Source organism: Poeciliopsis prolifica, unplaced genomic scaffold (genome assembly GCF_027474105.1).
Source record: "Poeciliopsis prolifica strain line A6 unplaced genomic scaffold, Auburn_PproV2 SCAFFOLD105, whole genome shotgun sequence".
Lineage (NCBI taxonomy): Eukaryota > Metazoa > Chordata > Actinopteri > Cyprinodontiformes > Poeciliidae > Poeciliopsis > Poeciliopsis prolifica.
This window is the reverse complement of record NW_026562480.1, coordinates 587,309-614,390: the sequence shown is the minus strand read 5'-3', so window position 1 is coordinate 614,390 and position 27,082 is coordinate 587,309. Positions and strand designations below refer to the sequence as shown.

Here is a 27,082-nt window from a genome sequence, read left to right as displayed (position 1 = left end):
AAGTCCTACCTGGCAGCCAGCTGCTTTCAAGGAACCAGTTTAAAAAGGTTCTTGGCTTCTCAGGAAGAATGACGACGCGGAGGCTCATCGATCAGAAGATGGACTTTCATCTGAGCCACAGGTGGGAAACATTCACTCTTCCTAAAAACAGCATCTCTGGATCCGTAACGCTGGGTTTTGATTCTATTTCTCACCAAAATCCAAGTTTTAATTAAGAAAAAGTTTGAAAATGTTAGCAGACTTCCTTTGTTCAAAGATACACGCCCTAAGAGGCGGTTTTCTAATAAAAAATATGACGTTTAATCCTTTGAATGTTACTCACAATATTCAAGTTCAGTTTATATTAGCAGGAAACGTTTTTGGTGTCATGTTTACAGCAGCGCCACACACAGCAAGATGCTGCTTCCAGATAGTGACGTTTTTACTGGTAATTCGGTCTGTGTGGTAACAAAACACTCAGCATGCTGCTTAAGATAAGACAAGCTCTTTATGCATGCACACAATGTGCACCATCAGGCGATCGGAGCTTTATGTCAGCAGATCTCCATTAACGAGGAAGTGAAAATGAAAGAAACTCGAGAAGGAGGGGTTGTGTTTTCACACCTCTGTGCTGAAAATGTGTCAGAACCGCCGATGGAGGGAGAAGTTGGGTCTGTAAGTGGGATTTTCACCTGATTCTGTTATTAACACAAACACAACTCCAAACAGTTTCTAAAGAAGAAGGAGGAGGAGGAGAGGTCTGAGAATTAGAGCAGGAAGTTTTAGTGTCACTAGAGTAAATGTCATATGGATCCAAAAGCAGAAGTAACCGGGTGTCCTGCTGTTTGTCATGCTTCTTGCCTTTTAAGTGAATAGCCGACGTGTTTATGAGAGATAAAACCTCAGGCTGTTTTCAAAGCCTTTCTGACATAAAGGTTCCGCTTTTTTCAACCATGACATGCTGAAAGTTTTCCGCTTCACGTATCGACCCAGAACAGCTCATGGCACCGGCTGTGAAGGCTGAAGCAGCTTTTCAGAAACCGGTTAAAACTTAGCACTGGTCCGAAACACTGCCGGGGGTTTTTCAACTGTTTCAGGGTCATTTTGATGAGCTGAACCTAAAAGTCACATTGGTTTTACTCCATCGGGTCATTTTCTGAACTATGGAGCAACATGGGCATCAAAATGCATGACTTGTTCTCACATCTGGATGTTTCCTGAGAATCTGGGATGAATGAGTGATGAGCAAGAGGACAGATGAAGAAAGTTCAATTTGTATGTACTTACCCTTATCCGTGTTTATTATTCAATTTACAGAAATCCAAGTTTGTATTATTTAATTAATACACTTTGTTAGAAAACAAAAAAAAAAGTTTCGGATGACAAATATTAACAGAAATGAACTGATAATGTCACAAAAATGTCATAAATTTAGTCAGAAGATCAGATTTCTCTAAATCAAAGAATAAAAACATGATCTGATTGAGGAAAAATGGACGTCATTTTTGGATTAAGCGTTGCAAAAATAATCCTAATTCAGATGAAAAAACATAGAAAACCATTTCCAAAAGCTTTTTTGTTGTTGTAACCAAGTGTTATTTAATGGTGTTAATTATGCAGAGTTAGTCAAAACTGCAGTTTTCACCCATTAGTTCACCAATATTCACTTTATGACCTGTGATATTTGATAAAACAGGTTTTATCGAATGTAAAACCTGTTTAATGCAAATGATAAGTCTGCAGTAAATGGAAGAGGATTGCTTTAAAACTCTTTAACACAGAAATAAAGACAGTTATTTCAAAAATTGTCTCATTAAAATATATTTTAAATTACTCCATACAATAAGAATTATACAAAACATATAAATCCATTGTTTTAATTGTACGTTCTTTCTATTCTTGCTCATTTTCTTTCACCAGTAAAGCTACTGGCTTCAGAGTTAGTGGCGGCCATTTTCAAACTGTTTTTGCTCCAACTTAAATCATTATTTTAAAATGTTTTGAACAATTTCGAGTGCATATTAACACTTTTTATACCAGTTAAATTCTCTCAGCCAAATGTTTTTGATCTTCACTCACTTTATTCAACAGCTAAGCTCTTAGCTTTTGCATCAGCTAGTTCACTTTGTAAAAGTAAACTCTTTTCTTACTTTTAGCTATTTGCTGTTAGACGTTGTCCTGCCATTTCATCATGACGGCATCCAGTCATTTTTATTTTTATTTTCAGCATATATTACTGTTTTCCAGCTGCTGACCTTTATTGCCCTGAACATTTTGGCATTTTTTATTTGCTAGTTTTCTGTAACCTTCTGTGTTTCAAGTGAACAATCTTAAAAGATATTTCAACTTTGGTTTGAATCAGTGCTTCTCAATTATTTTCCGTTACGCCCCCCTAGCAAGAAGAAAACTATTCGCGCCCCCCACTCCCCACTGTGACTATCCATCTCTGCATAACATTTTTTCCTAATTAACATTTTTTTCGCTGAAAAAACTCTAGCGGCTTATCGGCGTGATTGGGATGTAACGTATTTTAAGTGACGCGCTAATTTATTTGGCTTCATGCTGTCCGCTGCGAGCATTTTTGGACACAGCAAACACACCGGTCTTTCCTCTTCTCCAACTGTAGTCACAGTGAAGCCAAGCGCTAAATACGCTTGTCGTATTTCCTCTTCCTAGCTTCGGTTGACTTTCTGTTGTCTCATTATCTTTGTCTCTCTCCGCTTTTCTTTTCATCCCTGTGAAAACTTTTTCATGTTGGGGGTTGTTGAATAACGGAGGCCATAGACAGAACGCAGTCTGAGCTTTTTGTTGACTTAACACTGCTAACCAAGGCAAACCTGTTGTCTTGTAAGTCGTAAAATGTTGCACTGTCGCAAACGTGACAGACGTAACAATGAGAGCGCCACTGCCGCCTACTGTGCGCAATTACACTTTATACTAGTTCGGCCAAAAAAAAGCCTGTTCCCCAGGATCACACGCCCCCCCAGGTATCGCACCGCGCCCCCCAAAGGGGGCCCGCCCCACTATTTGAGAAGCACTGGTTTGAATGTTGTTTAAAAAGAAACACTAAAATATGTTTATGTAATGACTTTGTTTATAAAGCTACTGTCACATTAACAAGGAAAATCCCCAGAATAAAGATAATTCTGGGGTTTTTTCTGGACCAGTTAAAGTTTCAAGATTTTATTTTTATTTTTTGTTCAGGACCTTGTGACCTTTGACCTAATGGAGGACAGGAATGGGGAATGCCAGGCGTCGGAGGAGACTACAGTGGACTCTGAAATCAGACGAACCCAAACGGATCAACAGACGGACAACCACAGGTCCAAATGGACAAACGGTACCGAAATGCTGCTTTTATTCTTTTAAGATCAAAGGAATATCTAGAATTTATTACGACTTATGTTGCATTCAGATAAAATTTATGTTCATTCATCAAATATCTGTCAATGGGTGGCGTCATTTCACGTCATTGCGTCAGTTTGATTTTTTTTCTGTCAAATACAAATATTCTTGCTTAATGTCCTTCATCAAAAAATTGTTTCGAAGGGCCGATTGTGCCAGAATGTATCGATAAAACCATTAAACTGTTAAAAAGTGGAAAAACAGCTGCTTGTTTGTGTTTTTTTAAATTAAGTACTGAATGTCTCTTTACACAGATGAGTCCCAGAAGGATTTTCTGATTGTTTTTTCAAAATAACAGATTCTGTAGTGCTACTTTAGAAATATTTGTGATAAGAAATCTTAATATTTGCGCTAAACTGTGAGGTCAAAGGCGACTTTTTATAACTTGTCTTATTAGTTAAGGATTATAACATGATATCTAGTTAAGGCTCAGGGAACAGTCACTTAAGCCGAAGGTTTTTGACCAATTTTGAGAAAAATTTGCAGTAAAATCAGGATTTATTTTATTTTTTTTTTTTTAGCTTTGTTGATTTTGTGTGAATTTAATTGATGTAATTTGGAGTCTAAAAACTGTACATAAAACTGTATGGCGGGCCAGACTTGGCCCCCGAGCCTTGAGTTTGACACATGTGCTTTATAATCTTTTCTTTTTGCCTCTGGCAGGTCAGTGTGTCGCGGCGATCCCGACCAGTTCAACGCTGAACCCCAGATTTGATCTGGATCTCTGCCGATCCAAACTGGAGCAGGAAGGATTTGAGGTTAGGCGAAACATTTTACAGTGAATCACAGGGATTTTATTTAATTTACATTATTTTGACTGTATGTTTAATCAGATTCCTGTGAGAGACCTGGAAGATCCACTGAAAACAGCTCTGGATGTCCCTTCAATCAGAAGATACATGGTTTTCAACTCGGGCCTTTTCCACTTTGTTTTAGCGCCGGTAACTCTCTCTCTGCTTCTTCATTTTCACTTCTTTAACCACTTTGGGTTTTTTTCAGTCTTCCTTATTAACTTATTTCTGTGTAGACAAAGGAAGCGAGCGTTTCCTTCTTTCATCAGGTCACAAAAACTACTTGTGTAACTCCCAACACTGCAATGAACATAGTGAGTTTGTCTTGTAGATTATGCTAACAAATTAACAGAAAAATAAATAAATACAGTGCTGTATTAATTATCTCATCAAATGATCTGGTTGGCATTTAACAAAAGAGTCACTCTCTGCAAAAACACCAAATCTTACCGAGCATTTTAGTCCAGTTTCTAGTGCAAATATCTTAAGAGATGTGAAATTAGACAAAAGTAACTTATCAGCATGATAAGTTCAACTTATCATGCTGATAAGTAAAGCACCTGGTGGTGCTTTACTTATATTGAAGAATTAATATTTAATTCTTCAATATTAATTTAAAATTTAAAAAAAGTTACTTTGGGAGATAAATTTATTTATACAAGACATTTTTCTGATGTTTTTAGTAAAATAATCTGTCAGTAAAAAGATACTTTTAGGTTAGTTTTGTCTTATTTAAAGGTTAGGAAGACATTTGGAACTAGGTTTCTAGATTTTGTGTTTTTGTAAACATCAGTCGGTGCTTTGTGGAACCTTTGTTTTTTTTGTTTTGCTGCATTTAAGCTTTTTGATCTAAAGTTGGACATTTGTCTTTGCTTAATTGCTCAGTCAACTAGAGGCACACTGTCAACATCAGTTTTGAAGTTTGCTACAAATTCTTTAGTTTTGGACTTTGACTAGACCAGGGGTTGCCAAACGTCGGCCCCCTGGTTGCAATTCTCCGTCTCCACATGTTATAATTTAAGTAATCAGTAAATGACATTATGAGTAAATGACAGTTTGAGTATATATTAGGAAAAAACTTGCCATTGGATCATTCTTTAGAGATATATATCGATGGATATACTTTATTTTTGAATCTTTTGCTCCCACCAGGTGCTTTATGTGGTGCTGTGGTGTGCAGTTTTCTCAACCCTCCACCTGTACATCACCGTTGCCAACTACTGGGTCCTCGTTCTGTCCGTCAGCCTGGTCTCCATCCTCCTCACCACCGCCATCATCTACATTCTCCATCACAGTAACAAAGAAGTAAAGCATCGCATTACATTCCAACACACAACTGGCCACGTTTGTATTCATAAACAAACTACATTTCCTCTCTTCGATCAGATCAATATCAACATCGACGTTCGGTTGATCCAGGTGAATGAGAGGATGATGAAACATAAATTGATGGTGGGTGTTGCCGACTGGATCCAGAACTGCACCGGACACATGCAGGTACTTATCCAAAATCTGAAAATGTGTTTTCATTTTTGTCCCAAATCAAACAAAATCGTTAAAGTCACAAACTTTTTCATTTCATTATCCAGTGACCCACTTTTCAAACCTTCAGACAATGCTACAAAATATGTAAAGAAAAATTAACTTTTTGAACGTTTTCCTCACCTTTATTTACCATTTGGCATAAATGTTGTCTCATACCTACTTTTTCATCAGTATAAAGAAATTATTCACTTAAAACAAGCTTTTATATCTTTCTGATTAGTTAGTTTTGTCTTATTTCAAGTGTAGTAAGATATTTGACTAAATTAAATAAATTTTTCACTGCACAACTATGTACAGCAAGGTATTGCTCTGTCACATACAATCCCTAGAAAAACACACTGAAGTTTGTTGCTCTAACATGACAAAATGTCAAACAGATGAAGTTTTATAAAGTCACAGATTCACCCCAGTTGATCTTTGTGATGTTGTTTACCAAGCCAGATCCAGATCACAGGTTGTTTGTGTGTCTCTGCAGCTGTACGTCGTGTACTGGGACACGGCTCGCTGCTTGAGGACGCTGTGTGAAACTTTAGAGGAGCGCAGCTACGTGACAAATGAAACCCAGGTGAGTCGACTGCAAGTGTCGCTGTTTGTCCTCCTGCTGTTTGATTGACTTTACTGAAGCGCCCTCATTCATTTGACATAGAAATGTAACTCCAGACGCTTGGGAGGCCGTGTTTTTCTCAGTTTAAGCCTAAATTTGAGGGTGTTGGGTACTTGTGGTTTCCAGTGTTGTGTCAGAACAATCAGATCAGTCTCTCTCCTCAGAAAACCATGAAGAGCAGAATGTCACATCTCGTCTTGGTGACGGAGCTCCCTCCCGTCAACCCCGAGGCCGGCGGTTCAGACGTCGAGCAAGACTGTGATGAAAACAGACCTCTGCTGGGAAATGAGGACACAGGGCGCAGTACGCCACGCAGCCAGCAGGGGGACGCAAAGGTCACCTCTAACTACAGCCTTGTTCCTGCAGCTTCACTACCTGCTCAGGTGAGATGAGTGTCTGTATGTGGATATTTCAATCAACAAATCCTGTTTGTAAGAAAAACAGGTTTGATCAGGTTCTGAGGCTCTGTTTGGTACAAATTAAGGTATTAACCCTTTGACTAGAAAGCTATCTCAAAACCATTTATTGTGGATCTTGTGGATTCTTATGTTATAAATACACACATAGAATACACTATGATGCCAACTACTGGCCATCCACTGCCAGTGCAAGAAAATGTTTGTTCAATCCAACATGGCAGACAGACAAAAAAATCAACTCAGGATTATCCAGTCTTGTAGACATCAAGTAACCCCTAAACACCAGATAACAACTTTGTATTTGAAAAAAATTATTTCTACTAAAAAAAGATTCCCACTTTTTTTATGCCTTAAGAAAATCAAAAACACTTTGGAAAAACTGAAACTTTTTCTCTGAAATGTTGCTAAATATAACAAGAAAGTTGCTGAGTTGGCTATTGGTAACTACAAACATGGCGACATGTTCTGGTGGGCCAGTGTGTCAGTCAAACCTCTCTCACAGCAGAGGGGTTGAAGAGGCCTAATTATGCAGCATTTTAGGGAACTATTTCGGTCCAAAATCAACACAATCAAGGTCAGAGGAGGCCGACATTAAGCTCTCTGGTTACAATAATTAGGTTTGTTTGGAGATGTTTAGGTGATACCGTACAAAGCTAGCTGTGAAGCAAGGCAGTGGCAGAACCTGGGCTTGGAAGGTTATTTTGCTGCCAATACTTACAGATCGTTGTATAAAGAAGTTGAAATAACGCAGAAAGATTACCTTCTGATTGTCTAATTTCCCCTCTGGTGACCTTTGAACTTTGCTCTATTCTTTCAGGCCAAAGCCTACCAACTTCTGATGACCTACAGTGCAGCGTATGTGAAGCTGCTCATGTCTGAGAGGCTGCCGGGTCCGTCCCGTCAGCGCCTGTGGCCCCTGAGGAGCCACTGCGCCACGGCTCCGGTCTGCCTCTGCCAGTACATTAAAACCAAAGTCCTTCAATAAAAAAGAAAACTGAAGGCAAACAGACAAACGAACAGGATTTATCCTTCTGGAGCCAACGTGGATTTAAGTTACGCTGATCCGCTGATGGACTCGTTTGGACCGCAACACTCTGTATTTTGTTATTGGTGGTTTTTCTCTTCATCCAGCTTGTTTTATTTTTACTTGCTTCGCTTCTGATTTTCTGCCAGCTCTGTGTTTGCACCACCTGGGTGTTTATTTGTTCACATTCAGCCAAATGCTGTCAGCAATCAGCCCAACTGCTGGCAAACAATATTTATAATGGTTTATACATGACACATGACAATCACCACTATATTTACTATCTAGAGTTGTTTCAATTATTTATACAAATGATAATTACACTGCAGAGCTGTTAGATTTAATGTGCTGTGTGAAGAAAGCGTTTCTGTGCTGTGCCCTTTAGTTGAAAAGGAATGAATGGATACGGTGTTTATCACATTGATTCAAACGTGAACTCTTGATAAAATGGAGAAAATAAAGTATACCCACTTTCAATTTGGGCTTTTATGCATCAGGACATAATAAATATTATCTGGTTTTTAGTATTTAGAATATTTTGGTTCAATGTTCCCTGGAATGTAACAGAAACATTTTTTTTCTAAAATGCAGCTTTATCTCTATTCTCCATCTTAAAGTTACGGTATTTATTTTTTTAAAATAAAACATATCTTTTACATATTTGCTAAAACCTGTCACCATATTGTGAAAGTGTAATATGAGACAGAAAATCTTTGAAAAGACCAAACACCTCCACCTCTTCTCTGAGCTGTGATTGTCGTCTGAAGAAATGTGCCGCTCCCAAGCAAAAAGAGCCAATCAGAGCCAGGGGGCTGGCCTTACCGCTGTCAATCATTCTCATGTACGCTGTAAATGTGTTAATGATGAAGAAACAACAGGAAAACCATCAATCTGCCGTAATTGGTGGCCATGCTAACTAGCTTTGTCATTCATCACATCTTACACTGTGCTATAAGGATGAGCAGGTGCATGCAAGAGTGATTAACGGCGCTAAGACCCGCCTCCTGGCTCTGATTGGTTGTTTCTAGTTTGCACTGGGAGAAGGCAAAGCAGCTAAATATTTTTCACATATTATCTGTCTCATAACACAGTCATGAAAAGGTGAGTTCCACCAAATATGTATAAAAATATTTTTGTAAAAATTACATTCTGCAGCTTTGAAGTCCAAATGGCAACCTTGTAGTGCAGATATCAGAGGCTGAAACTTCACCCTATATATATATCTCCCAAAAATTAAGATTAGCTTAAAAAAATGTTTATATTTTGTTATTTTTAAACAGACGGATAGGGTTTCTAGTTTAAAAAAAGAGAGAGAAAAAACCCACCTTGCGTTGGATTAAAAAAGAGATTAGAGAGAAAATAAGAGGGAGTGGAGCCAACCTGTGTCTGTGAGATCACAGATGGCCATTTAGCTTCCTGAAGAGAAGCGGTGTCTCTGAGATCGTTTAGCTTGGCCTCAAGCTGCAAGCCTCCGTCTTCCATCACAGAGTCTCGGCCTCCCCTGGGTCACGATGGCTCACTGTGTGTGTTTGTGTCATCCTGCTGCACCACGCCGGGCTGCAGCATCGGGCCTGGGTGATGGATGGGGTTTCAGAAAGCTGGGTACAAAATATCTGCGCTTGTTGAACTGAAACTGGTGACTTACAGTCATCGCAAATCTGGCCGAGCCGCTTTAGTCTAGTTTCTGGTGCAAAGACCTTACTACACTTTAAATAAGACAAAACTAACATAGAAGATATGGAAGCTTGTTTTAAGTAAATAATTCCTCAATACTGATGAAGAAGTTCCAGTTCCACTGACAGATTATTTCACTAAAAACATGAGGAAAATGTTTTGTATAAATACTTTTATCTGCCAAAGTAACTAGTACATTTTTTAATCAATATTAAGGAATTATTGACTTTAATCAAGCCTCTATTTCTTGGTGATAAGTTACTTTTGAGTTAGTTTGCCTTATTTCAAGTGTACAAAGTTATTTGAACTAGAAACTAGACAAAAATACTTAAGATTGTGTTTTTTCGAGTGTGTTTCTTGGCATTTATGATAAAAAGAAATGTGTTAAGAGGTTTAAAGTAAATTAATCTTTTTAACCTTATGGAAAAAATGTCCTGCTATAAGTGAAATAATCTGCCAATTGAACTAGTAGTTAGTTTTGTCTTATTTCAACTATGCTGAGATTCTCACAATAGAAACTAAGCAAAAATACTTGATAAGTTTTTGTTTTTGCAGCATAAGGTGAAAACACATCTCCAATTGTAGCAAATGAAGCTTTTTAGCTCTATAAACTGAAAACTTCAGCAAGATGATGGACATTTTAGGTTCCAATTTATTCCATTGGATTTTTTTTTATTATAATGTTCTTCCATACCTAAAACTGAAATGACTAATTCAAAGAAAATATCCCAGGTGTCATTTTAAGTGTTTGACGTTTCATTTTGTTAAACATCCCACAAATAAAGAGGTGTGCTGCATCACACTTCCATGTTTTTTTCAATTGCGATATTAAAAGAGATCTGTTAGCTTGTGCTGGTAAATGGAAAATTTAATGAGCTGTTAGGGGTTTGGGGGGTTATGAATGTGTTTGCCCAAGGCCCCAAATAGGACAAAAAAATGTCCTGGGAATAATACTGACTATCGTTGTTTAATGAAATTGCTTTTGGAGCCATTTAAAGCAGCTAATCTTCCACAGAAACAACAAAATCCAATCATTTAAATTCTACAGTGGAAAGATTTGGGGGAAGATAATTATCTTTTCTGTGGCGCAGAAATGTCAGCAGCTGCAAAACAAATAGCCACAGACCTCCTGTGATTAAACACAAGATTGTGAGAGCTTCTGTGTATCATTCAGCGACAGAGAAGGGAGGAAGAAAAACCGGGGCAACTATAAATAGCATCCCAGTGATGAGGGAAGAGTTGAGATGCCACAGAGACAGAGGATGGAGAGGTGATGCAGAAACCAGGAACCAAACATTTTGTTCACAAACCAGAATTATTCTTTTATTCATTACTCAAACAACTGAACTCAGAAACAACCATCGCATGTGCAACACAGACCGAAACATGAGAATAATAAACCCCCACGTTTACACAGGTAGTTTTTGGCTCATTGAACAAGCAACCCCTTAAAAACTCAAGATAATGAAATAAACAGGGAGTCATCTCTGAGCTGCAGTTACTGAAAAGCACAAAGGGAGATGCAGCCTAATGCCACATAACAGAAGTCTCTATATTCAGCAGACACACACTCACCGCCAAAGCCTTCTTTACAATAATAATAATAATACTAAACAGCACTGTGCCTCAATTACGCTGGAACACTGAATATCATTGTCTGTATATAATAGCAGGGCCTGAATTTATCAAACAGGAAAACATGGAAAATGGATAAAATGCATAAAGATAAAAATGTACAACTGTTCACTATAACTTTAATCAATACAATATAAATCTGAGACTTTCAGAGGTATATTTTATTTGGCTTTCTTGCAGTGATGCGTTGCTAAGCTAATGTAGCTTCAGCTGTTAGCTTCAGCACCAGCTAGTCATCTATCAAAATGGATAAAATAAAACTGCTAGCTCTAATGTGCTGACCAAAACATAATATATTTCAAATATGTACAAAGATTAAAACAAAACAAATCGGTGAGAGAAGTTAAAAACCGTTTGAGACAGTAAGGCTAGCCTGAGCTAACCTTAGCTAGGCTAACATATACAGGCTCAATTTGACAGCGACCTTATGGTTTTTTGTGCAACCAAAAATAATTTACAAAGAGAAAATTCACACAAATGACCCATTCAGTCAGAGTAACGTCTAAGCAAAGTCAGGGACAATTTAGGTGTTGTCTAATTTAATTTAATGACAAACCTGTAGCAATTTGTCACTGTAAAATATCTTTTTTTAAAGTAAATAAATTGAGGAAAAAAAGTAGATGGTAACTTTCAGTTTATTTCTACATTTCCTTCCCCGTGCACATTAGCATGCTAAAACTATTAGCATGCTCTGTACAACAGTCTGTCATGCTAACAATACAGTGCAAGTTAATTCAAACACCTACTGTCCGACCCATAGGGTGAATATACTGATATAGTGCTTCGAAAAGTATTTCCCCATTTTATTTTAGCCTTTTATTGCATTTAAATAATTAATATTAATCAAATAACTTATAATATCGGAGTGAATAGACATAATAAAAAGAATTATGATTTCATTTAGAAGGGAAAAAATGTTCAAACTAATGTGAAAAAGTAATTGTCTCCTATAAACCTAATAATTTTATTTATGATGACTAGAAATGACTAAAAATATCATCCAAATAAGTAGCTAGCAAAGACAATTTATGACACTTGTAAAAGAAAATAATTTAAACATAAACGCACAAGTGATTTTACAAAAGAATAATATTTCATTTTTAAAAATTACAGTACAGCTTCAGGCTAAATTCTTGTTTCTGATTAATAAATGAAGGCCCAGATGTTCCCAGATATACAGAAAATAACACATCGCCATTAATAATACTCTTATTACAAACTACAGCATATATCTTTTTTTAAATACTGTCTGTAAATTTAAATAACTATATTATTTTTTAAAGTATCATCATCGAAGGGAGAAGCAGAGAAATAATGCGGAGCAGAAGAGATATGTAATAGGTCCATTTATCATTAAATAGGAAAACACAGGGAGGGATAAAGTTTTCATAGAGCAGAAAGTGCTACAACACAATGTAGGCATTAATATGTCCTCTCTTTTACTTGAAACATTCATTTCATATCCCTAAGATAAAAGTTCATAGAGCGACTTCACAGCCACGATACCTCTCAGAGACAACAGCCCAGCTGCTGTTCAGAGCTACATTGTAGAAACGCACACATCTATCCTTAATACTTAGGACAAATGGAAACAAACTGAGGATGACATGCAGGGTTGTTACCTCATATGTCTACTGCTGTACTAAGAACAGAGTTTTAGAGGGTAAATATTAGCTCTGCCACAGAAAAAAAGGCTAAAACTCATCTAAATTACTTGCAAAAAGAATATCTGCAGATCTAATCTGTATATTCTTCCTATCTATGTCTCCGTTTCTTGTTTTTTTTTTTTTTTTTGGAGTAGCTTGTTTACCACTTTGGAAAATACTGCATCACAAACCCATTGAATATTTTAGGAAATGTTCCCATCAGCAGCTGGGAGCACAGCTACTTTTGCACTAAAAGCCCATTAGCCTAGATTTATATTCATCATGCACTATAAGATCTATAAATGTAAACAGCTGTGTCATTTTATCTGGTTACTACAAAGTGCAATATCATCATCATTACCATCACGAGGTACTAACGGTAAGCCAATTCAGAGTATCAGGTAGCTGCAACAACTCACTACAAATTACAGCAGACAAGATTGATGCAAGGGTCAGTGTTAAATAAATTAGAAAATAAATAACAAATAAAGTAGAAAACATAATTTATAGTAGTGCTATCTCATCTGGCATTTAATATGGAAATTAAAGCAAAGTTTGCTGACAGCTCACATCAGAAAGTATTCACAACTTATTTTTTTCTCCACATTTTGTCACATATTTAGCCAAAAACCAAACTAAATATGGTTTACTTTATAAAAACTAACATTAAGAACCAAAATAAGGGGGAAACAAAATTTTAGACATATTGGAGAGTTTATCAAATGTGCATTTTGTGATGAGAAACAACATTCTCTGGTCAGATGACACTGAAATTACATTTTTTATAGTCATGTCTGGACAAAAACAGCAACTGATAATCACACCATCCTACCAACACAGTTGAAGCTAATGTTAAATTACTAACTTCTATTCAAATTATATCGGCCCTTTAGCACCAATTTAATATTAACACTATGTTTGACATATTCTACAACACTTTTGTGTTTATATCTCGTTCTCCTCTGTCCGTTTTGGTTTATTTATGTAGCTTCTTGTTTTAAATCAATTAAAACGGGGGAAAAAAGAGACAGTCAGGAGAGGAAACGGTGTTTTGTCATAGTAGCACACATGTAGTGAGTACGCATGCGTGCACATGCGCATTAAGACGTCCGCGGCATTTACAGTAGCTATCAGTTCAGCTAATACACGACAAAATACAACCAAAAAATGATGCAATAAATAGTTTTAAATGATGAGTAGATGGATAAATCTGGTTTCTAAGTGTATTTTCTAGCCGCAGCTGCAGTCAACTACAAAAGACGCCCCGTATAAAACTCGCCTCCTTGTTTATTGACGATGATCTGACTGGTTAGCCGCTAAGTCAGGATGTCTAACAGCTGTTAATGACAAAGTATATGACGACCTAACTTCTGGCTGCTGATTAAATATAAGCTTGTGGTAATAATGCTTTTATTAAAGCCTTATAAGCCTATTAACCTAGATTTATATTCTGTCTAAACAGTTTTCTTCCACTCGGTCGGAAAATGAAGTTAAAGTGCCCACTGTCGCCACCTAGTGGTATCAAAATAAATATTTAAAATTACAAAAGTCTTGTATTTTTTTCCACATAAATGAGTCACTTTGAGAATATTTAACAAATTAATGCATGAACAATGTTCACTCACTTCAAAATAAGAGCATCAATACTAATACTTGACCAGTCTGTAACCAAACTTCAACACTGATGTTGAATTTTATCCAACTGAACCTTCACAAAACAGACAACCAATGTGCTTTAAAATATATCCGGAAATATAAAAATTATCTATGCTATTAGTCTGTTAGCAGAAGTGTGCCCACCAATAGTTCTTAAACTGCTAAAATGTCCAACCAGATTTAAATCCAAGACGTCGAGTCATCGTGCCTATCCACCTTCACTTGCCTCAAGAGAATTTACAGAGAAGAAAGAAGAAAATACACAAAAAAACAAAGCTTGTAGAGGAGTCACTAGGAGTTGAAGGTTTGTTAGTGTTGCAGGGTATAGTACTCAGTTGATCTTGTTAATATTAGATCTAATTGTTTTGATTATCTGCTTTTATTTAGTTTGGTTTGGGGTATGCAAGGTATGTAGTTGGGTCCTTGGTCTGAACCCAACTATATTTTGATTATGGCCTTTGCGCCACAATCAAAAAAGTCCACTAGGCTCTTCTCTTCTCTACACTTAATACAAGAGTAAGTGAAAGCGCACTGATTTCATCTTGTGATCATTTCTTACATTTGGTCTTTTAAAAGGGCTATTATTAGCTGCCAAAGGTGATTAAAACTAAAATTAAGCTACAGATCTGAATATATATCTACTTACTACTTTAATTTTTTAACATTTATTGTTTCAATTTACAAAAATGACTGAAAACTTGTATTCATCTTGTCATTGTAGGCTATCTGGTGTTGCTCTGTGACTTCGTATTTTTGTGTTTGTATGATGTAAAGCACTTTAAGCTGCCCTTGTTGCTGAAATGTGCTATAAAAAGAAAGAAAGAAAAAAAACAACGATACCAAAATTTATAAATAAATAAATAAAAAATAGAAAAAGTGATGAGGTGTGAATACTTTCTGGTGATACTGCATGTTGGGCCTCATGTGTCTTGATCAGGCTGGCGCTCACACTGGGTCAATGCAACCAGTTATAAATCTTAGTTGGAACACAAATGAGTATCATTTTAAATTATCCAGCTCATCTGAGACCCGTATGGGTCCCGATTATTACCCAGAGTTGAACTGTCTCTCACCCATTTAGAGGAAATATTACATAACCAAAGGACACAGCATCTGAGACCCATTATTTAATTACTGGAATGGGTCCCATGCATAACGATAGTCGTATAAATCCATCTTCACAAATTAGTGCCTTGTGGAGCAGAAAACCTTTATAAAAACAAAGAAAAACTATTTCATGCTCCAAAAATGATGCATTATGCAGTGCATTTGTCTGACTTACACTGCAAAAACACAAAATCCTACCAGGTATTTTTGGGGAAGTTTCTTCTGCAAATTACAGAAAATATTCATCAAGACATAGGAGCTTGTTTTAAGTCAATAATTCCTTAGTGTTGATCTCATTGGCAGGTTGTGACAAAAATGTCTTCCTAAAAGGTTAATAATATAATAATGCAACTAGTCACTTTTCATCAAAATTAAGAAATTGTTTAGAATTTTATATACTGAAAACTCACCTGAGTGGAGTTGCTTTTTAACCAAAATTAAAGAAACACTAACCAACATTTTGATTTGTAATGACTTGGCAAAATGTAATGTTGAGATTGTTGCTCTATGACTTCATATTTTTGTCTTTGTATAATGTAAAGCACTTTCAGCTGCCTTGTTGCTGAAATGTGCTACACACATATGCTTGAATGATTAAAACACGCCCATACATCTTATTAAAAAGTTACTTTTAAGTTAGTTTTCTCTTATTTAAAGCGTACTAAGATATTCACAGTAGAAACGAGACCAAACATACTTGGATTTAGTGTTCTGCAGTGTAATAAAGGACCGTTGTGAGTCGGTTGTTGAAATATTAAACACACAGTGACTTACAGTTTGTTACCTGACTGCATCAATTAGCAGCAGACAAATGGATCGCAAACACAAGAAGGTTTGTCTTCATCCTGCGGCTCATACTTTTAATATGAAAGCAAATATTAAGTGGTCATTCTGGACCTATTTAACAACCGCTTGCTATTTTTGGTCATTGGTGGGTGTTTGAAAGAAGCAGGTTAGGTCTTTAAACTGTGTGGGTAGCTGTACAGAAAGGGCCGACAAGCAGAAGCAGTGCATTTTCCTTCCCCCCCTCCTCACCAAGCGATTGACAGTAGTTAGATAGATAATATTTAGATGGTCTGGCTGGGAAAGCGGGACCAGTTAGGGGTCCCAGTCGTCGTCATGATGCTGCGAGGCTATGATGACTACCACGGTGAGGATGGTGCAGAGCACCAGCGAGGCGATGCCCACGGCCAGGCTGATGAAGGAGAAGTTGCGGGCCTCACGGGACGCTATTTCTGCAGTCACCATGTCCCCTCGGGCTATCGCCATGCGCACCTGAGCAGTGGACAGAAAAAGAGAGGCGAAATGAGCGAAACACGTTGCATAACGAGACGGTGCATGAGTGGGAGCAGGACAGCAGCATGTATGGATCGATTTCACTGCAGCGCAGGCTGCATGTGCAGGAAGAGGCCGCTGCATGCAACACAAACACAAAACACGCAGCAGCGGCTTCACAGAAATTTTGCTGCGGGGCAATCACTTATTCAGGGAGGGGGCACAGTGAAAAGGTATTTGATTTAATATAAACCAACATATAACTTTCAAATACAATACCCATTTTGCTTATTAATACAAAAACCAAATAAAAAATGCTGAGCGATTATGCTAAGACTTTCATAAACATTAGATCATCAGTTGCAGAAATCTAAGAATCTAATGTTTCCAGTTCCTGAAGTTTATAATATTACTATTACTATTATTAGTGCTATTAAAAGTGCAGTGCTGTAAAACTACTTCTATACAGTCCCGGATCCACAGGAATTTTGGCTCATTTTGGTGGAGAAGGTAGAGTAAAACTGGCATTTCACTTAATATAAATGGATAAACATATAGCTGTCAAATAAAACATTCATTTTGCTTATTAATACAAAAACTACTGATGTAAACAGTGACAAGTACAAAATGTTGAGTAATTCTGCTCAGATTTGTATCAATATTATCTCAAATGTCACAAAAAAATCTAATGTTTCCAATCTCTGAAGTCTATTTCTACCTAAATCTGATCTCTGCATCTGGCTATTTTTGTTTATTTTAGCTGTAAAAAAAATACAGAAAATGTTCTAGGAGGGAATGATTTCACTAATTTCTCCAGAAATCATGGATATTTTAATGTGTATCAGTTATTCACAATTCACTCTATGATGAAATAGTGTAATAATAGTATTTAAATGAAGAAAACCTGAATTTGATTTTATAATGAAAACAAAATATTGAAGATGTACATGAACAAAGCACTTTGTAATTCAAATGCAAAACTATTAGTAGTGAAGTTAGTAGAAGGAATAAAGTCACTATTACTAGTACTAATAGTAAAAAGTACAGTGCAGTAAAACTTTTTTCTCCCCCAAAAATTACTCAACTACCCACCTCTGAAGATGGATAGCAAAAATTAGTAGCCCGTTATTGCTAACTAGCTTAACATATATTGTCTTGGATTAACTAGCTAGCAGCTTATTACGCTACTTACTCGGTTTGTTTAGAAAAAACTGCAAAGGTTATTTGGCTTTTACTGGTTTTTGTCATGATTTTAATTTCTAACATAAAGGTATTCAGATCTGCACAGCAAAATGTCTCGGTTGCTAACCTGCCTAGCATCTTAACCGCTCATGTTGTGTTTAAAGGCGGCTCGGAAAAGCATGTTATGACATGCTAACAACGGATTAAGCAGTTGTAACGCCTGAAATAAAATACGGGAAACCGGTAGGGGAAGTGCGGGCGCCCTTTCTGTTCAAATCGAAATAAAAATAATAGAAGGTTGGAAAAAGATAAATAAATGAATTCAACAGCTTCGAGGTCAGAGGTCGAGGTGTGTGCCCGCCCATGCCGCCGGGGCTGAGCAGTGCCCACACATACTGTACGGCTCGGACCGGCGCCTCCACGGCCTGTCAGCTCCGCTCAGCTCACAGCCAGCTGAGCCGACCCGCAGGACAAAATCCATTCTGTCCCGTTGCACTGACAGTGGGCCGGTTACGTAACGTGGCGTGTTGGGTGCATGTTGGTCAGCCCGGTTTACCGTCACACAGATGGTACAACAGGACTCGTTAAGTGTGAGGAGAGCCACCGCAAGGAGCCTTGATCCTTGGCACCAGAGTTTTTGCATGGAAAAACTCTGGTACACAACAGCTCCCGACCTTATGCTGCTCCACTTTATGCATTTACGTTCCTCAGGGTTTGGATAGTTTCATAGCAGAGGCGTCAAACTCATTTTTGTTTTGGGCCAAATTAAGATCATAAATGCTCTTAAGGGCTGGTTGTGCCAGAATGTATTACTAAAACCCATTAAAAATATTAATAAATTCTTAAAATGAGATCATCTTTCCAGTTCAACCAGAATTTTGTGATTACTTTTGTGATGTTTTTTGCAATAAAAATCACTTTGTGGTACTAATTTGGAAATATTAGAGATATTTTATTACTCAGCGTATAGATCTATAATCTGACATCAGTGAAGGTTGAGGCAACTGTTTAATACAAGTAAGAAAGTTTTTGATAATTATTTACAAAAACTGTGTTAGCACAAAAAAGTGTGTATTTGTTGATTTTTGCGTGAATTTTTACAATAAATCTCAAGAAACTGAAGGGACTGATTGATATAATTTGGTGCAAAACAGATAGAAACTGCATTTTTTATTGATTACATTATATTAAACAGTCCTAATGTTTAGGCTAGGTTGTAGAGGGCCACATAAAAATCTACGGTGGGCCAGATTTGGCCCACGGGCCTCGAGTTTGACACCTGTGTTTTATAGGAATAGAATGAGTCATTTAGAGCAACTGGATTTAGGCCATCCTCACAGAAAGTGGATTGATTTTATGAGATCTTGATTTTAACAGGTTAGTATCATATTCATTTAAATTTCTTTTGCACAAAAACATCTTAGATATTAAGTAAGATTTTAGTCTGTTCAAGTCCTTGCAGAAAATCCAAACAAGCAGCTGCCCAACTCAACTTTGTGTTCGCAGGTGAAAATGGCAGCAAACAAATGCCCAATTACACAACCATACATTTTTGAAAAGCATTAGTTGAGCCTCCTGCACAACCAACAAGAATGCAGCAAGTTGTTTCTGTTTTTTCTAGCAGACATTGATAAGACAAGACAGCATGAGATATAAGATGTGCAGAAATCACACAGAAAAGCTAGCTAGTTTGCTAGCTAGCTAGCAAGGGTATGCTAATAGCCTCATCTGCCTTGAGTCACAAAGTCTATGTGTGACTCAAAAAAACTATGCATAAATAGTGACTAGGCCGGTCACAATAACAAATTTTGCTGGACAATAAATTGTTTTATTTATTTGATTTTCAAGTAATATAATGGTATAATAATGCAAGAACAAATTCTTCAAAGATGGATAAACTTTCAAATTTAATCAAAATTTGACACCGGAACTGGAAGACATTTTAAATATCCAAAATAAATAAATAAAAGCAACAACTAAAATTAACTATGAACAACTGTTCTTGAAAAAAGAGCTAGTTGAGACCAAAGCACCAGACTGAAGACTTTTATCATCTGTTTTTGGTAGAAAAAGAGAAAAAAATGGCAATAATTGAGCTTATTTTAATTTAGCAAACGATTAATTGATTTACGACTTTAACTTGTGATTAACGTATTTAAGCTAAATTACATTTTTCTTTTAGAAATTTTGAGGCCTTCATTTCAGATACATGAATCTAAACATTTTAAAGACTCCGTGGACACAATGCTTGACCTTTGTGAAGTCAAAGGTCAGACGGTATTTTCTAAGCCTTACATTGTGCCTCGAGTTGTTTCCACAAAAGTCAAAGATGTGTATTCAAAATGTCTTGATCCGCTAAAAGTTCTTATCACTCTGACATAAAGGTACAATAATAAAATGAGTTTTACCTTCACTGCCTTGATGATGGCGATGATGCCTGTAGGCCAGAAGCAGCACACGGTGGTTAGCACGGCGATGGGCAGGTAGTCGTGGGGCGGCCGGCGGTCCATCAGGGTGATGCTGGGGGGCATCTGCATGGGGTGGATCTGGCCTGGGGGGATCCCCGCGTGGCTTCCTGCTGCTGGCATGTAGGGCTGACCCTGAGCGGTTAGATGATTAGAACTGAAGCTTAAAGCAGTGATGGCAAACCTTTCCCATTGGAGAATTCAAGCACTTTTCAAGGTTTTCAAGGTAACTTTTCATTCTTTTCAAATTCAAAATCCTAACTCAAAAATACTTTATTGATCCCAAAAGGAAAACTAACTCATAAGGAGATAGTTATAGCTGCTAGCAGGAAAGGTCTCCTGTAGCAGTCTGTAGCACAGTGATTGTTGAAGGAACCTCTGACTGAAGACATACAGTCAGAGGTTCAATCAACCTTGGTTGATTGATACGACAGAATTTTAGTGCCATATTAAGAAAAAAATATAAAATAAAAAACAAAATTCTGAGAATAACATCATAATATTAACACTTTATTATCTTAATACTACAACTTTCTTCTCATGTTATTCCAACTTTGTTCTTGTACCAGTTTATTCTCATAATTTTATGAATTCATTCTTGTAGTTTAAATATTTTTTTTAGCATGGCCCTAATACTCTGTTGTACTTTGGAGGTAAAAACAACACAAATGTTTATAGATGTTATTAATGATATATTCTGATAGGATTTTACATTCTATAGCAAGGACAAAGTGAACTAAAATATAACAACATTTTATGTTCCCTCTTTCCTTCTTGTCAGTTTGTGAATTGTTCTGGTTCCGTATCTGAAATTTCTCTCCTGAATTTATTCTGAAATATTTGTCTTTTTCTAATAAAATTTATTGAAAACTAAATGAAATTAAAATCCTGGAAATCAGACAAACTTTGATGTTAAAAAACCGGGAGGAACCATTTTTGCTTACTTTTTTCAATTATTGGTGAACTTTTCACCTTTAAATCTAAAACGTCAGTAATTTTGTACCAAAAATAATGATGATGATGATGAAGATGACAAAAAAATTAGCAGGATTTTCCACAAACTAAATGTTGCTCAAAATAAAACTTGTATTTTCAAATAAGATTCACCCAAAACGTCAAATATTTCTAGTTAGGTTAAAAATTAAGCTTTTGTATGTTTCTAAAATAATAAAAAAATAAAGCATATATATGTAAATAAATAAAGCTTTTAACCTAAAAATAAATAAAGGCATGAAACCGCCTCCATGAGAGTTTCGCTCTGTGACTCACCGACGCCATGGGATACACGGGAACGTAAGCGGTGCAAGGCTGCAGCTGCAGCGGGTAACCCGGGTGGATGTAGCCCACAGGCGGGTGCTGCATGGCGCCTCCGGGGCCCTGGGTCTGCACCGTGTAGCCCTGCGCGGCGCCCGGAGCCCCGAAGTGGAACGTCGTTTCTTGGAGGTATCCCTCGGAGCCCGGAGGCGGCGGCGGCGGAGCGGGATAACCGGGCTGGGCGCCCGGCACGGCGGCCATGTTGGGATCCGGGGGGCCGGGGAGGTACGGGGGCGGCTGCATGGTCTGACGGCCGGAGTCGTCGAGTCCTGAGAGCAGCAGAGCGGAACGCAGCGCGACTCAATGGGGTATGGAGCTAAATTGGTGCCACAAAGTTTGATAAAAAAAAAAAAAAAAAAAAATGTTCGTTTTGAAACTGGAAAGAAATATTTGAAACAGAAAAGTAAACTTTTAAAACTGAAAAATAATTTGGAAACTGAAATATGATTTGAAACTAAAAACTGATTTTGAATTTTGAAAAAAACAACTGAAAAGCAATTTTGACACTGTTTCTCAGATATTTCTTTTTCAGTTTCAAATTTTTTTCTTTCAGTTTCAAAATAGTTTTCCATTTTTACAATTTTAGTATGAAATTTCTATTTCAGTTTCAAACTTTTTTCAATTTAAAAAAATATTTTTCAATGTGAAATAATTATTTTTCTGTTTTAAATATTTTTGTCGTTTTAATTTCTTCTCAGTTTAATATTTTTCGCTTTCATCTTTTTTCAGTTTCACAATAAACATTTCTGAGCAAACATTATGGCCTAAAGAAACATTCACAATTACTTTTCAGATCCTTTTTTTCATTTTCGAAATAGTTTTTCAGTTTTACATTTTTTAAGTATCAAAAAAAAATTCAGTTTCAAAAATATTTTGCAGCTTGAACTTTTTTTGTTTCAAAATTATTCAACAGATTCAAATATTAAAAAAATTTTCAGTTAAATAATTTTTCAGTTTCAATTTTTCATGCTTTTCTTTTGCAGTTTCAAAAACAAACATTTCTGAGCAAACATTATGACATAAAAAACATCCACAACTACTTTTCACATTCTTTTTTTTCAGCTTTAAAATATTCTTTCAGTTTCACATTTTTTTAAGATCAATTTTTTTTTTTTTTCAGTTTTAATTATTTTATTTTTTTTTTCCAGTGGCGGGAATGGAGCAGAATTGTGCAGGAAGGCTATTTATTCTCCAAGCTGCTCCATCTCCGCATTAATGATGACAGCAGTCGACATTTCCACACCTCAGATTGAAGACGATGAAACAAATACCCTTTTCATCTCTGTTTATCGTCACTCAGACATGAGACATTTTATCATGGAGAATCTTGTCTGCTTTCTCCCACCTGTGCGTTCTCTCCGTGTTTGTCAGAAAATGACTGATAGAGTGTCGTGCTTTCACAGCATAAAGGGGGGCTGAGATAATACTGCCTGACAGTAACATGGAGGAGGGAAGTGAAGGGGAAACAGGTGGATGCTGGATGTTGAACCGAGCAGCTGCACTGCAAAAAACAGAATCACAAGTATTTTTGCTCTAGTTTCTACTGCAAATATCTTAGTGCATTTGAAATAAGACAAAACTAACTTTCAAGTAACTTTTCAGTAAAATATCGGAGCGTCATTTAAGTCAATAATTCCTTAATGTTGTTTTTTTTAAAGGTCCTCGATCCACTAATTTAGCATTTTTTCAATATTACTTAAAACAAGTTCTTATATCTTTACAGTAACATTTCAGCAAAAGTAAGGGCTTATTTTAAATCAATAATTCCTTAATATTGATGAAGAAGTATCAGTTCCACTGACAGATTATTTCACTTATGAGAAAATTTTTTAAGTAAAATAATCTGCCAGTGGAACTAAAACTTTTCCATCAATATTAAGGAATTATTGACTTAAAATAATCTTGAAAAAGTTACTCGTAAGCTAGTTTTGTCTTATTTCAAGTGCAGTAAGATATTTGCACTGGAAACTAGACCAAAAATACTTGATAAGATTTTGTTTTTGCAGTGTAGGAGTTTGTTTTCAGTCATTAATTCCTGAATATTGAATTTAAAAAGGTACTTGTTCCATTGGCAGATTATTTCACTTATAGCAAATAATTTTTCATAAATGCATATAATCCGACAGGATCGAATACGTTTTCATCAATGCTAAGGAATTATTGAGTTAAAACAAGCTCTTATATTTTTGAAAAAGTTACTTGTTAGTTTGTTTTGTCTTATTAAAAGGGGAATAAGATGTTCACAAAGAAACTACACCAAAAATACTTTAAGATTTTATGTTTTGCAGTGACAACTCCTGTTTTATGTAAAGTTTCCTTAACAAGAAAGAAGTGGACCAGAAACACAAAGAGACACCTGGAAAAGGTTACAGACAGAACAAGCAGTTTGTTTGCAAAGAGGCATTTTTATTCCCATGTTTCCCAGAAGATTTGCAGGAAGAACAGGCAACCAGAGGCAAAACATTCCTCACATGACATCAGCGTTCACGTGAAATGATCCGCTGAACGCTGCTGCTGATGTTTGTTTCCTCACTTATTCTGAAAAGATCAATTTCCATTGAACAATTAGTCAGCCTGCTTACAGCCAAAGCAGTAAGATATTATGCTGCATGTTTGGCAGAATTGTCTATAGGAGGAAATGAGACAAAATTAATTTTCGAGTAACTTTTCAGTAAGAATGATCAACTTGTTTTAAGTCAATAATAACTTAATATTGATATTAAAAAGGGTAATAGTTCCACTGGCAGATTATTTCACTTACAAAAAGTAATTTTTCCCAAGTAAGAAGTGAAACAATCTAACAGTGAAACTAACCTCTAAAAAAAATCTAATTTAAGGAATGACTGACTTAAAACAAGCTTCTATGTCTTATTAAAAAGTAACTTGTAAATTAGTTTTGTCTTATTTCAAGCACTAATAGATTAGAAACTAGATTCAAAAGTACAACAAATAAACATCTAAAACTTGCAGGGATATTAATCCTTTAAGCCTAGAAATGATAGAAGACCGACTTTGTAACTATCTTTATGTGTATTTGGATGTTCAGGGCCTGATCACTGCAGTTTCCAGCTGTAATAGAAAGTTGTTGTGTGTTTTCTTTTTTAATTAATTTCTAAACCTGTTTTGATGTAAATCGTGTAATGTAGAACCAACGTAACAGACAGTTTTATTTCTGTTGCTGCTGCTCGCCCTTTGTTTCCCTCCTCCTCTGTTTGGGCTCCAGTTTCAGGTCCAGTTTGTTCTGGATGCAAAGCTCCGTCTCCGCTCTCGATATCAGACGAAACTGGCTGCAGAGCCACAGCTATTACCGTCATTACTTATTTATTTAATATTGATTAATTGGCGCAGGCACGAGCCCGTGACGGCGCGCGCATGCAGAGGACACCCACATCAAACAGTCTGGGGAGACGGACGTAAGCTCGTGCGTAATGATGGAAATGAGGGCTCGGAACTGAGGTTTCATGCCTTTTAACGCCACATTCTGCGCGGCTCGTGATGAAATACGGGTGGCATCGTGTCGCCGGGGTGGAAATGACCCCAAAGTGCCCCGACGGGGGCACTTTTCACAGTGATAATTGGAGGCCCTGCGGTGGTTTTCTCCCCCTCATGCTGCACCCACACAGCGGCGCATCCTCCCGCTGGAGCGAGCGGCTCTGGACGGAGCAAAACGTGAACAGATCTGACGAAAAACAGAGAAAACGCGTCTCAGTCTTACCGTGTTTTTCAGACGACATGCCTCCCGGTTTGTCTGTACGTCCTTTAGTCGGATGTTTCACTCCAGCTGCTGGTAAATATTAAAATAATAATAATAATAAATCCCCTCCTCCTTTCGAAAATTTTACTTGTCCAAACCCATCTTCAGGATGTCTTCATCGTCAAAGCTCGCTCGGTGTGAAATAAACTGGAGGAGTTTCTATGTCTGACGGGGTTTTAATCCTCGGTGTCGCTCCGCTGCTGCTCTGATAAGGTTTCTTCACCAACACGTCGCTCTATATTGAATTAATGAAACACAAAACTACCCTCGTCTTAAAGCGACAGCCCGAAATGTGGGCTGGCAGCGAGCCGGCCCAAAGCAGCAGCGAACTGAGCGGCAAACAGCTTTAAAACAATACAGAAAGTAAAAAATATATATATAGCCTATTGGCAGAATCAAACATCCAGATCTGCACCATTAAATATAAAAAAAAAATCAGCCGAAAAATATTAATAAAAGAAATAGAATTGTAGCTGAATTTATGTAAATTAATAGAGTAATTAATTTTAATTAAAAAAATAAGATTTTTATTTAGCAAATTTGGTCATTGTTTATCAAAACTAATCCTTTATCATAGGCTCAAAATGTGTTTCCAATACAAACATTTGCAAATGTTTTTCTATATTCTGACAATGTAACAAAAAAAGAAGTAAAAGTTGCGGTGTTTCCATTAAACAGAAAATCCAATAAAAATCACACAAAATAAGTTTGTTCACGAAATAAGTCATTAAAAACATCCTCCTACCACTTCCTGTTGTGGTCTTCTTTGTGGTTTTCTCCAGTAGCAACATGCTGTTGTTGATCATGTGACGACAAAATTGTTTCCAATGTAGTTTGTGACTAAATTATATGGCCAAAAAAACTCATTGTAGCGACAAAACGTTATCAAAAAATTTCAAAATTTGTTCCTGCTAATTTATTTTAAAAATGTGAATTTGCACCAATTGTATGGTCAATGGAAACACAAGTATTGATAACTACTAAAAGGAGGTAAAGCAACAAAAGGAGGCGACTGCAATTGTTCATCATTCTATTGACCAGAATATAAAATTTCAATTAAAAACACTTTTAATTTAAGAGAACACTGAATTTTTCAGTAAATCAGGGTTTTGGGTTTTAATTGGCTCAAAGCCATAAAATTTAAAAGTAGCTGAAATAAACGCTTGAAAAATATCAATTTAGTTAATGTAATTTGTTGTAAATGCTATGCTCTGGATGTTTCAATTATTTTTTCTTTTTTTACAACCAACCTGCCAGGGGACTAAATTTGAAAATTGGCACTTGTGGCTAAAGTTGCTCCATTTACACGAGTGTTTTAATCTACTTATGTTGGCTAATACGTGCCATCACTCATGAAAAACACTAAAATAAAACAGAATGAAAATATTTAAAAAAAAACATGGACATTACATCACTAGAGATGTAGAATTAAAAGGGAGGGGGGCCCAAAATCCAACTGTGCCTCAGGCCCTGTATAATATTTTTCCGGCTCTGCTGAAACATCCTTATTGGGATTTTTTTTTTGTGATAAATATGATTAATTTCTCTTCTCAGAACCTCAATTTTCTCCTTAAATAATCTTGACAACAAATATAAAAAAAAGATAA

The 27,082-nt window shown here is 36.6% G+C and overlaps 2 protein-coding genes across 2 annotated transcripts; one reads left to right on the top strand and one right to left on the bottom strand.

The window, feature by feature from the left end:
• Positions 1–9: 9 nt before the first annotated feature.
• LOC129354164 (transmembrane protein 268) lies at positions 10–8,244 on the top strand. Its single transcript, XM_055023676.1, has 9 exons — positions 10–121; positions 3,184–3,319; positions 4,048–4,142; positions 4,218–4,325; positions 5,328–5,480; positions 5,562–5,672; positions 6,196–6,285; positions 6,489–6,707; positions 7,561–8,244. Exons 2-9 carry the CDS (start codon positions 3,205–3,207, stop codon positions 7,726–7,728), a joined length of 1,059 nt encoding a protein of 352 aa, XP_054879651.1. The 5' UTR covers positions 10–121; positions 3,184–3,204; the 3' UTR covers positions 7,729–8,244.
• A 2,493-nt stretch (positions 8,245–10,737) lies between these two features.
• prrt1 (proline-rich transmembrane protein 1) lies at positions 10,738–25,731 on the bottom strand. The gene is made up of 4 exons (XM_055023687.1): positions 25,437–25,731; positions 21,677–21,990; positions 20,351–20,542; positions 10,738–16,760 (listed from the first exon to the last, which is right to left on the bottom strand). The coding sequence occupies exons 1-4, from the start codon at positions 25,453–25,455 to the stop codon at positions 16,584–16,586; spliced, it is 702 nt and encodes a 233-aa protein (XP_054879662.1). The 5' UTR covers positions 25,456–25,731; the 3' UTR covers positions 10,738–16,583.
• Between the last annotated feature and the right edge of the window lie 1,351 nt (positions 25,732–27,082).

Excerpts from the sequence above, each read along its gene's own strand:
- LOC129354164 (XM_055023676.1), top strand. The coding sequence starts at position 3,205 with ATGGAGGACAGGAATGGGGAATGCCAGGCGTCGGAGGAGACTACAGTG. Across the intron at positions 5,481-5,561 it reads TCCATCACAGTAACAAAGAA|ATCAATATCAACATCGACGT; the intron begins GTAAAGCATCGC and ends CTCTTCGATCAG. Across the intron at positions 5,673-6,195 it reads ACTGCACCGGACACATGCAG|CTGTACGTCGTGTACTGGGA; the intron begins GTACTTATCCAA and ends GTGTCTCTGCAG.
- prrt1 (XM_055023687.1), bottom strand. Across the intron at positions 20,543-21,676 it reads CCGTGTATCCCATGGCGTCG|GGTCAGCCCTACATGCCAGC; the intron begins GTGAGTCACAGA and ends CTAACCGCTCAG. Across the intron at positions 16,761-20,350 it reads CCATCATCAAGGCAGTGAAG|GTGCGCATGGCGATAGCCCG; the intron begins GTAAAACTCATT and ends TCCACTGCTCAG.